This window comes from Cyprinodon tularosa, unplaced genomic scaffold (genome assembly GCF_016077235.1).
Source record: "Cyprinodon tularosa strain WSP-4 unplaced genomic scaffold, ASM1607723v1 ctg229, whole genome shotgun sequence".
In the NCBI taxonomy this organism is placed as follows: domain Eukaryota; kingdom Metazoa; phylum Chordata; class Actinopteri; order Cyprinodontiformes; family Cyprinodontidae; genus Cyprinodon; species Cyprinodon tularosa.
Window position 1 is genome coordinate 989,670 of NW_024038856.1, and position 12,823 is coordinate 1,002,492.

General features: G+C 40.6%; 1 protein-coding gene across 1 annotated transcript in view; it reads right to left on the bottom strand.

Moving 5' to 3' along the window:
* Nucleotides 1-11,481, bottom strand: part of slit3 (slit homolog 3 (Drosophila)) — a 283,239-nt gene extending 271,758 nt beyond the window's left edge. The window contains exon 1 of the mRNA XM_038286679.1: nucleotides 10,785-11,481. Within this exon, the coding sequence (XP_038142607.1) occupies nucleotides 10,785-10,975 (191 nt within the window). The 5' untranslated portion in view covers nucleotides 10,976-11,481. The remainder of the gene's footprint in view (nucleotides 1-10,784) is intronic.
* Nucleotides 11,482-12,823: the final 1,342 nt, after the last annotated feature.

A 12,823-nucleotide genomic window follows, 5' to 3' on the forward strand; every position in this document is an offset into this window, starting at 1 on the left:
ATTCTATATATTATATAAATATAATATAACCAAAATTAAGTGCCTCTGTGATTTGACAATTGCATTTTATTCAACTGTTACTATACTTAGCTGTGCAACCCAGCATCATGCTACATCTACCATCTTTTGTACATTGGGGGAAAAACAAACATGACTTCTGGCTTTTGTTCAATTCAGTTTATTCATGTAACAATAATTCAGAGCAAAGTTTGTCTCCGGACAACTTTAAACATTTTTAATTCGTTTAATCAGTACATACAGATTCCAGGTCAATCACATCCATTCTAAATGACCCTAGCTATCAACAAAGGCTTTCAACTTCAGCTCACTATTATTAGTTGTCCATTCAATTTTCTTCTGGGACCATAAAGGTCAGTTCTGTGGAGCTAATATAAGAAAAAGTTGTTCAGAATATTTTCTCAATCTGCCCATTCATCTGCATGCATGCATGGGCGTGATTCAGGATACACACAGAGAGTCTGTTATTCTTTCTGTGTTTACTGCACCTTTGTACCCTGTCCCTTCAGAATCCGTGCTGATGTTTAATGTGACATTCACCCTGCATCAATTCCCAGAAGGCAAGCGGCTGCCGTCTGTGCCAGATGGTTGCTCCTTTGCCAGGCGAAAAGTCATTATATAGAAAGGTCAACTGGCCACAAGCTGCAGAGACTCTGAGAAAAGATATCACCCACTGACCCAGAACTGGAGTCTAAATGCTGGTTCCCTGTACCAGAGCTATTTGCTGCTCGAGAACTGAACCCAACATATTTAGACAGGGACAAACTGGATACCACAAGATGGCCACGGATGATAGGCGTGACATTAAGAGGCCGTTTCAGAACAGCAAGCTCATTGTGGTTTATACGTCTTACTTTAGACTCGTCTGCTATAGCAATAACCCTCAGCTGGATGACATCACCTACCTCCCCATGATAACAGTAAATAACACTCTCTGTTGATTGATGGCGTTAATTCAGAGGTTAGCTAAGCAGGCCTGCTAGTTGAAGCTACGGAGGACATATGCACCCCTGAGATACACCAGAGGCTTTTGAAATTTCCAGAACAGCTTTCAAATAACAGCACCATGTAATATTTTTAAATCATCTCTGATTTATTGTATTTTTAAATCACTTCACCTCGATATACAAAGTGAGTCTAATAAACTCTCATTTTTAGGACTAAATTTGTTCCCAAGTTTTCCTCAACTCATGAGGACTCGGACAATCTTTAAATCATCGGTTCTCCAAACTCTCAGAGGGTCTCTAATAGTTTTAGTTTTTAATTTTAGTCAGTCCTGGTGGTAAAAAAGGAAAAGTGGAAACTAGAAAAATGTGGGAAGGAAAGAATGAGGTGTCTAACCTACAGTAAGGCAAGAACAGAGACGATCTACAGCAGAATACCTGATGTTTTCAGAACTATCCACAGCAAGGCCATTCCTACTTGCCCCGGGGACTTTTCATAGCCACATTGACAACTAATGATTTAAGTCATTTTCTGTAATTTACCAACAGGCTGCTGTAGGGGAAATGTGGTTCTCTGACTCCAATAGATTTTATCCAGCAGTAGCAGGTCATTTAGATGTATTTTGGTTTAATCAAGGGTCCTAATCTGTCACATTTTATTAGAGTCACTAGTTCCAAACAGGGATCCCAACCAAAGGCGGTGGAAACAGGGTGGAACATTATATATTTTTAAAATATGATGCAATGATTCAAAATATAGAAGACTTCTAAATATTGTCATGAAATCCCATTACCTAATGGTGAGGTACCACCTGGTCTATGGAGCTGTAGCCTATTGAAGTTTTCCTTTAAGACAGAGGAACCACGATTCTACAGACATCTGAGGAGGAACTCCATGGATGATTATTCTACTTTAAGTTGACGAATGCACTGCAGGACAGTGTGTTTCACGAGAGGTCTTCAACTCTTTAGTTATTTTGTTAAAAATAAGAGCTCAAATACGTAAACAAAAATGATATAACAGCAGGAAAAGACAAAAGTGAGACTTTGGTCACACAGTATTAAGACCTGAGGTTGGACATCACTTTAGCCACAAAACACATTCAGCAGAATATCTCCAGGGGAATATGAACCCATTTAACTGCTATGTAAATGCATGGAAAAAAAAATCAACGCACAGCTGTGCCATGTTTGGTTTAGCTGAATAAAAACGAAACTGAATGTGTTTTACACCAAAGGACGAGTAATTGAATTTTCTCACACAGCTTCAGGTATCAGAGCTGGAAACTGTTGATCAGGCCAGAAATCCAGCCTCAGGACCCTAACTCATTGGTTTATCTGCAGTAGAATGGTGTCTTCACGGGTCTTTCTAAAAAGCGAATCAGACAGCTGCAAATGATCAAGAAAGCTGCTACCCGCATCCTCACCGAAATAAAGAAAGTGGAGCACATCACCCCAGTGCTAAAATCTTTACACCGGCTCCCTTATATGTCAGAGAACAGATTTTACTGAATGGCTTATCTCCAAAATAAATGACAGAGTTGCTGTCAGTGGATGAACCGTACAGACCTCCCAGCTCAATTCTATTTTGTATTTAGGACCAGAACCAAACACAGCAAAGCACCGTTTAATTCTCATTCACCTTTGAAAAGCTGTATGCAATGTATACTGTCATTTTGTATACACTGTGTATACAAAATGACAGTAAAGTTTATCTAAGTCTTAGTCTTATGCTCCAGCAATCTGGCATTCATTCTAAGAAAATTCTAAAAATAATGAATCCCAACATTGCATTAAATGAAGACTAAAATAAGATTTGTTTAGACTTTGATTCTATTTACTTTAAATGAAACATCTTTAGTTTAGGATTTATGTCCAACTTTTCTTTACTTGCCTTTATTATGCCTCCGCAAGTAAATTTCCTGTTTTTCTTTTTCTATGTTCTGTTTCTGTTTGAATTTATTACTTTGAAAGTTTACAATAAATGTTAGGTGGAGAATGCTCCATGAATTTGTACAAGAAATATAAGGTACTGCCCTTTAGGTTCTGTACCACATGAACTGAATGAATGATTCAAATATGCAGAATATTTATTAGTGGAACTAAAGGCTCAATTAAATGTTCTGTAGAGTGACTACAGTCTAAAATTTGACACTAGAGCTAAATGAATCCATCCATCCATCCATCCATCCATCCATCCATCCATCCATCCATCCATCCATCCATCCATCCATCCATCCATCCCAGCTCAATTCCATAGTGCAAACCTTTTAATTTTTCCCCCTAATTTGAACTAAATTGAAAACGTACTACAACATGATGTTTGTTTTATCGTCTGTAAAAACAGCTAAAATAGGCCTCAGAAGTTTCTGTATCTTTTTAAAAAACATTAGTTGTGCAACGACCAAAGGTGTCAGCAGGGGTCAGCTGTTTAATGGTTCTGATTCTAACTTGTTCTGCGTCAGAGCAGAGAGATACCTTCCAGAAACACCCAACATTCCACATCTGGGGGGTGTGGGTGGGGGGACTATAGCATCCACTGACCAATCAACACAAAGCTTTGATAAGAGCCAGGAGCAAATGCTGTAACCTGCTAGATCCGTTCATCACAGAGAAACACACACACACACACCGCAGGATCCTACTGCTCAGTGGTGGGTTGGCATGCAGAGGGGAAATGGGGGCTGTGAAAACTCAACTAGAGAGTTGCTGCTGGCAAACTGAACGCCTGACTGTGTGACTGAGAGCTGGAGAAGGAGATGAAGGTCAAGGGGAAGTGGAGCAAATTAGACCAGAAGAAGCAGAGAAGGAAGAAAAGATGTCAAAGTGATCCAAAGGTGACAAAAACAGAAACCTAATCAGAGAAAAACACACAAAGGAGAGAAGGAGGAGAGCAGAGGAACAAAGTCTGGATAGAGATGAAGAGCTGGAAACAAACGGAGAGTGAAAAGGCCAATAGAGGACAGAGTAAGCTGAGAAGGTGTTGCTTGTAAAAAAGTTGCCAGACGTTCCTCAAAGAGCCATTAGCGATGGAAGAGAAAATCAAAAGTTTGGTTTGTTGAAGAGCTGGCCCAGGCAGCGCTGCTTGAAGCAGCGAGACTTCTCAGCCGCTGACACACACTCAGGCAGACCCACACATATAAAGACTTCAATCTGAACCGAGGTAAAAAGCTGCTGACATCAAGTCTACATTCATATTTACACATTTAAATGCCTTAAAATAGGAGTTTCCTGACTGCAGTTCGGCTGATCCGAATGTTCCCTCCTGAGTTCACGGCACCAATTCCTGACATTTCACAGCAGTAAAGAAACAGTTTGCAGCTCAAGAAAAAAAAATTAAACCAAGCGCTGCACAGGGCGGGCGTGTGTGGTACTGTGAGCGTCCCTGCAGAACAGGTGTGAAGTGAACCCAGGAGAGAAAAGCCGTCCTGTTTTCAAATTCATTTCACCCCCACCCCCTTTAAAAGCCCCTCCACTCAAATTAGATGCAAATGAGGTCTCGAGTGGCTTCCCAAGGAGGACATTATGGGATTGACTGGCCCGAGGTAAACTGCATGAGTGAGAGACTGAGGTCAGCACTGTTTTTCTCTCATTAACCTTTCCAAATGTTCTGTTTATAATAGTGAGGAAAAACTGGCGTTTAAACGTTAGAGCAGTGCATTTTTGACAGGCGGACTGATGCTCTCCCTTCGCTTCCCATGACAGCTGAAGGAAACTACACTCCAAGGTATAAAGCAGGATGTTAAATTGAGAATAACTTTAATGATTTAAGAACGTCGTTGATGGTTTCCACGGCTTATGGAGCCAGACGTCTGCCTCTCCAATGATTTCCTGCTTTACAGGCAGCCATGCTCTTTTATCCTAAAATAATATACTATTGTAGACCTTTCAGAGGAACAATGAAGGTACTTCTCATGGATTCCGACACTTCCAACCCAATTTCCTTCAGCTTGACTCATGTGCTTGGACACTTCACAGCGGTTTTCTCCATTTGTTTTCAGTAACCTTCACACAGTCGCTCTGCATTAGTTTGATTCAGTAAAGTCGTCTTCAGAGAGTCCTTAAAACAAGCAGCTGGGGTGGATTTTAGAGAAGTCAGGAAAAGCTAAAGGAGACGTTAAAAGATTGCCCCCTTTACACCTTGTGGTCTTACTTTAATTTCTGAACTGGTGAATGATGTTATTGCTCCTACAGAGTAAGACTGGGAACTTGGCTTCCTCTTCCCTTAGCTACAAATCCCTGCTGCAATAAAAAAAAACGTAATTTAGATGAGACTTCTGTTGGCATTTATTAATAAAGACGACTTCAGTGCAAGTCTGTCCAACATTGAGCCACGTTGGTGGGTCTTCGTTGAAGGAAAAATTTAACAGTGGTGTAATGATGGCAGATAATATGAAATCAAATACTGATCGATTTAAATCTTCATGATTTGTTTCGTTGTTCTGCAGTTTTAGGAATCAGTTTTAGTTGTGATGAAACCATCACTCCTTTTACTGGTAAGTATGATTTGTCTTCATTGTGAGTCCATTAAACTCACAGGGAACAAATAGAGCAAAATGTCTGTTTACACTGACAACACAACACTGAAGCAAGTTTAACAAAAACACTACCCTCTTTCCTACTTCAAAGTGTTCCTTTTCCAGGGTTTTATTGTCATTACACTGTCACAAATACAAGCAACGAAATTAACTCTCTGCATTTAACCCATCGCCTTGGGGAGCAGTGGGCAGCCAGTGTGCGGTGCCCGGGGAGAAGTGTGGGGTAAATGGAGCTGCTCAGAGTGGAAGTCTGTGGGAGTGGGGGTGGGACTTAAAACCTCTGGATTCGAAGCACAATGTCCTAACCACTAGGCCACCACTCCCCCAGTAAAGTATAAGTAAGAAATATACAGTAAAATTAACCAAATTCCTTCTAATTTGTAACCCAGAATGGAACATTTGCTATAATAAATATACTATATATTAAATGAATGTATATAATATAAATAAATTCCATTCAACTGAAACTTACACCTTTTAAAGTTGGAAAAAAATTAAATACAAATTTGCGAGATATTTCCTATTTGGAGGCGAATTAACCAAGCACCGCAGAGGCGTCCTATGTTGTCGTCCATGAGTGCAGTAAACAGGAAGTAGTGGTTGCAATCTAGAGGAGACCACAGATCAGTGATTGAGGAAAGTTGTAATGAATGATTTGCAATCGGGGGAAGTTCTTCTTACATGAACATGTCAGGTAGATATGTTGATAATGCTTCCAGCCATGTTCACAAGCACAATAGTAACATCTGGGAAGACGGCTACAGAAGACACAGCTGATCGGTCATGTCACTAGTTACATGTCACTATGGCAGAGCTGATTTGAAAAAGTCAGCTTTGTCTTCCATTTTGCACATCAACCTTTGTTGTGGAAGCCAAAAACCACCTCAAATGAGCAGAAAATCCTTTTTACTAAACTTTTTCTTCTTTCAAACCTAGAGGTAAGGTGCAGAACTACTTCAGTGTACTGTTTAACTAGTGTCTACTTCTCGGTTCCTGAGCCGGTCATATGAGAGTTCCCAGGGTTACCAAAGCAGAGCACAGCATTTGGTATTCTATGCTCCCATAAAGAGCAGCAGCTTAAAACATGGAAGCAAGTCAAAGAATTGGACCAGAAATAGTCTCAGCAATTCTTAAGAAGCTTTGACATATTTCAAAAGTATTCTAACAACATATTATGGCTGAATCATCTTCACTTTTCATCTTGAATTGAGCCACACTACTAATGACTTGACAACCCACATGATACTCCCTGAATATTTTCTGTGTTATGCCAATTTCAAAGACTAGTTGTCATTGTTACTTTATCTTCCTTTAAATAATTATAGAGTTTCTCATTGCACATTAACAGGAATAACTTAACACAGTGTTGTTTTTGGTGTTCAGGCTGCAGATTACAGCTACTACTATGTTTAAAGCTCAACTACAAAGGCCACATCCTACACTAAAATGTCTGAGATGCTAACATCTCCATATCATAGACTGTACTGTCTTTTCCTGCAGCAGAATCATAATAATGCTACAGAGATTTTGCTACAACACTGAAGGGCAGCAGATTTTAGGCGAGATTTCTACTTTTAAAAGGTGGCAGTCGTGGTAACGCTCAATGAGGAAACAAAACAATAACCAGAAGTCTTTTTGAAACCGTTGATTGGAGGTCGTTTTTGGTAACAAGGTGTTAGACCAGCAGTGAGTGATAACTCAAGCTCATAGGCACAGATGCTATCTAAATGGCAAAGGGGAGTTGCTATCTAAGCTATCAAAGGGAAGTGGTGACCTAGTGGTTAGGGCATAGAGCTTGGACTCCTGAGGGTCTGAGTTTGAGGCCCACTTCCACAGAATCTAACCCTGGCAGCCCACTGCTCCCCAAGGGGATTGGTTAAATGCAGAGGTAAATTTCTCCAATAAGAGATCAATAAAGTTATATTATTATTATCATCAAGACAGTGGATTAGTGTGTTTTCACTTTGTGTGAATGAGAAGCTGGAGCTGTAGTCAGCGGGTGTGCCACTGCACACCTGCAAATTATCTGGCCATCAATTTGAGGGTAAGAGGAGCTGGCTGCCAGATACTCTTGGCTGAGTTAGCCAGACAGTGGTGGCCAAAATCTTCTCAGTATCTTTGTTTATCTGTGGGGTTTTCTTTATCTATTCGGTTAACCTATTCCTTGTGCTCATTCTTCAAGATAACCTTCTTTTAGGTCACTGTGGATTCTCCACCCAAGCTTACCTGAGTCCATTGTTTAATCTCAGAGTATTTAAAGACCTCTCTGGGACCTATTCATGTCTGACAGCCTCCCTCACTCCTCTTCATAACCATCATCATCCTACAGGTCTTACCTACCTAGCCTCCATGGCTCTCTGCCTTCACCACTCTTTGTTCCTCTGGCTCTTCATACTATAGCTTCTTGTTTCCCTGTCTCCTGGTCCCACTGCTCTAAGCAACCAACCAACCAACCAAGTTACCAACCATTATGATGGAAACTATCCCACAATATGAAAAAAACAGACTCCCCAAAACACTTAAAATGTTGCATATTTGACTTTAACTGTCTCTGTGTAATGCTGCAAATCTGGACAGATAATGTTGTGGATTTATGTGATGGACTGTGAGGTGAAACGGTAACGCTCATCATTTCTGAGTATGAAAGGGCATCTATAAGTGGTTTGAGAATCCATTCCCTATAAAAATTTAATCCTCTGCCACTAAATGCCGCTCAATTGTCTAAAGGACATGGTATGTTTGTGTTTGTCTCAAATGGACCTAGTGACTTATTTTCTTTTATGGTTCACAAAGGATTACAGCAGGTGTCTCAAGACTAAATCAGGAAATAAAACAACGTGATTTGCTCTAAGGAAGCAGAGACAGAGGACAATCGGAATTTACTGAACAAAACCTGCTCCCAACCAGGTTAGCTCTGGGGAGAATGTTACTACGGTAACAGTAACAGAGGTTGAGTATACTCTCTTTGTGAAATGGAAAACTTATGAGTTTCTGTGATTTCAGGTTTAGAAAACTTAGAGCTTTCAGTAAAGCTGCTTTGTCAAACGGACCCTAGGATCCATTTTAGGTTTCCTTGGACCTGAAGTCCGCTGCAAACCAATAAGGAGTTGTCTTAAGGAATTTACTCTAATGGCAGTAAAGCTCCTCATGCTCAGAAGGAAATATGCAGTTCAAACATAGAAATCAGTAATAAGTCACACGTTTAAAGTCAGCGGGAACCTTTAAACTATGAGGAAATATGGGCTGATATTTAGAAACATCTTGCAGCCTCACCAGAAATCAAACTGTGGAACCATGCCTTCCCTCAATACAAAAAAATAGCATTTTCTTAAGCATTTGTGGAAACATCATGTTTGTTTTTTCTCTGAATTTACCACCATCTGAATGTTTTGCGAATTTGTTTTTTAGAAACTGATGCATACCAGTCATACCAGTTAAGACCAGCCCCTTTAACAATAAGGCATTCTCCCGACCTTCAGAGTTTATGAATAGAAAATGATTTACAAACACATGTTTAGTTAATCAACTCTTCAAGTTGGTTAAAAAATTATTTCAGTTTGTTTTTAAGTTTAAAAGGGGGTACTGATAATTGGATATTTGCTAAATATCCAACATCTAAACTGTTATAGATACAGATCATCATGGTTTATTTAATAGACTGTGTCATTTTATGTCCAAATCTAAGTTATCTCAGTTAGCAAACCCAAATCTCTGCCTGGAGCAATATCGCTCATCTACTTTAAAAAGTTTCCTATCTGCCCTAACCTTTTCAGCCCAGAGCTCATCCATTTTAATGCTTCCCATCTCAGACGCCCTGAAATATATCTGTAGAGGGAAATAAAGATGAAGGCCAACAGCAGGGAAGAGAATGAGGGAGGAAAAGAGCAACTCTCATCTGAAACACTGACCTGGATAAATCAGGGAAACATAAACACATAGTTTCTGGAGTCGACGGGTTGGGAGGAGGTACTGCTTCCCCAAATATTCCCCACCAGGGACAGTAAAAAGGAACACCTTATCCCACCGCTTCTCACAACCAGATCTAATTATTTATTTTACTGGGGTGTAAATGTCTTCGGGGGATTGCTGCGTGAAAGCCAGTGGGTCCTGGGAGGTCACAGCTGCATTGTTAACACTCACACGCATGTGTAGAAGAAAAACAATCACACAAACCTGCAGAAACCCAAGAATACACAAACAAATGCAACAGTAACTGTGCAGCCACACATGCTAATCATGCATTCATAAGCCGCAGCCGCCCTGTGAAGACCCTCAGCCTCCTGATTGTGTTTGTTGTCTCAGGGTTGGTTCTGTTGGTTGATCCCCTCCAGGGCCTCGGCCGGCTCCGTTATCACGGGTAATCACTTCCATCTCGTTTGGAGAAAGAGGAGAGTCTGTGTCTACGTGTCAAGAATAGGCGGGAGGTGGCAGCAGCATCTGTCAGGGATTCCTCTGGGGAATGAAATCACTAAGGTTTCTGTCAACAGCTCCAATAAAACCACCAAGATCAGCTCTTTAGGTGCAAAAAGATTTTTAGGGAAATGACAGAGGTTCCTCCTCCTGTGAGGACCACTTTTTGAAAAGTATTAACTGGTAAAGAGAAACTTTCCCCTGACTTTTTTTTATCAGGCCTGTTTTCAACAGCCTCATTTAGAGCAACAGTTTTTATTTCAGTCCTGCAGTGAAGCTCTCAAGCAGAATTACTGGAATTTCAGTAAAACGTTTTGCTTTATGTTTGCAACAAATAAGATCTCATTAGAAGTCAACTTAACGTCATGCATTAATACAATTTAAACCTTCAGTCTCATGGAAATGAATAACCGATGATAAGAGGAAGGTAAAATAAATGTAGATTGTAGATTAAAGCTGGGCCCATCAAGCTTTTACTTACTTTACATAATGGTTTCTGGTCAGGGTTCAATTTAAATGGCATAATACTTAAAACAAAATAAAAAATAACAGCTTTTGTCTTTGATAGTTTAGATACCTTTAAATAAGCTTTCAATGTTGCAAAAAAATACTTTTTTTTCCTTTAAGCATTATAAAAAATATCAGATATTTATCTGTAATTGCCATTCCATTCAAAGGAATTCATCAAAGTCCGCTTTAGTGTTTAAAAGTTTGAGCTGTCAGGCTTCATCTATTTAATGAAGAGTTAATTTATATATATATATATATATATATATATATATATATATATATATATATATATATATATATATATATATATATATATATATATATAGTGGCTGAAATCATGAAATCATGCAGTGGTCTCACTTACAGGCGCTCTGCACTCCGCGGGATTCCTTTGGGTACAGCTTTTAGACCCAGACCCTGGCAGTCCACATGAGACCCGGAGCAGCTGCACTTGTGTGGGCATCCCTCCACCCTGGCGGCCCACAGCAGCACCGCGCAAAGCAGAGCCCCAAACCGGCTGAGCCCGGCGCGCTCCTGCCACCCGGCTCCAGACATCTCCGACAGACTGGTACCTCCAACTGAAACTATACTATCCGGCTGCACGAACGATGTGGAGCTGATAGGTAGGTCCCGGCAGTGGTCAAGGATGATCCTCTCGGGTTTGTTAAAGTTAAACTCCCTCCCTTTGCTCTGAGTTTTCAAGTTTATCAAAGGAAAAACTCCTTTATCCCCCAAAACACCAAACTGCGCCTCTTCAGTGCGTAAAGGCTCTCCAAACGCTTCCCAATCTCAAAGTCTCCGCTAAGTTATCAGAATCCTTTCGGACTGAACCAGGTGGAAATATTCTGGTGGGCTGGTTCCTCCTTCCAGAGAACATCCATCCGCTGCCAGGAGAGCTCCAGGAAAAAGTTTAGGAGCGCAGCAAACTGGAGCGTCCTGAACCAAGCATGCGGGATCGCCCCCACCAGCTCTCCCTCCCCCTGGGTCTCTCTCTCCTGATGTCACCAGAAAATAGAGTGAGAGAGTTCTCCAAACTTTCACTCTCCCCTTATCTCCTGCAGAAACACTCCCTGCTGCCCGAACTGGGTTGTTTTCCCACACAGAGGAGGAAACCTCCTCTCCAGTCGGCGTGTTCCGGCGCAGACATGTTTTAGGGATCACTTCCAGGCCGGTCTGTCTTTTTCTGATGTGGCCAATTTATCAACTTAACGATGTGCGTTGTGATCATGTGTTGGTTTTGAGGCATGTCTTATTTGAGTTCATCCAAATGACAACTCGATCAACAAGCAGATGTCCAGGAGATCTTCAAAAACTATTGCTCTATTACTTTTTCTATGTCCAAATTACTTTCAGCTCCTTGTTACTGTTGTTGGTTTCATGCACTTTCCTCCAGAGGCAGCGACTAAAGACATTAATTAAACAAAAAACTCAGGTGTAAACAGGTAGAAAAGACTTGCTGATCATTGTGAGAAGGTGTCACGGGTTTTTGGCATGTGAGATTTACATGCTGATAAAACCACGCACTGGCTTCAAGTGTGCAACAGAAAATCCAAGGTCACTGATGGAGAGAGCAATGACACATTTCTGAAAAAATAAAAAAAATACTGCTCAATCTGTCATAACTCATTTATTTAAGGGGACAGCTACACTGAATCAGTACTGTGGATTTAAGCTTTTACTTATGTAGATTGCAAACTCACTATAGCTGTCTTTTAACAAGCTGTAGAAGTTCTGCTGCCCTCTATTGGTGGAGGAGCGTGAGCTTAGATGGGAAAAGAATCAATTTATCCTGTTCTAAAAGTGTCCACTGAATATATGCTCAAACCTTTATTTCTTCAGCATTTGCACCAACCAAACTGATTAAAAAGAACAGAAGAAGGATGTTGTATTTTTTTTTTTTTGTGCAGAACTGACTGGGACCCTGCTAGCCTCTGTTGTGCAAATCAAAGTGACACCAAAACAGCACAGAGGGGGCTCCCAGCCTGCAAAGCTCTGCTACAGTATGTGGGATCTCTCAATTCTTATGCTGCTACGTTGCTGATAGAGAGAATCAAACTAAAGCTTTATGTCAGCATTTTACTGTTCCCCAATTTCCTGGGGCTGTATGACAGTAGAACATCTTAATATGACAATAGCAAAATGATATCTTCCTATGTTCTTCTTTCCTCCTCTATCACACTGGGATCCTCATCATTGCTTCACATCATTCGTGTTAGATTGGTGTTGGATTTCTGTAGTGAAATGCTGCACAACTAGCTTAATATTACACTAACATACAAAAAATGTAAACTAGTGGAATATGTTAGCCAACAGTTGCTGCTCCTCATACTGTTACTATATGCATGTTACACACACTGATACTGCAGCCCCAAGCTCCACGTTGGATCCCTCACCTGAAACTAA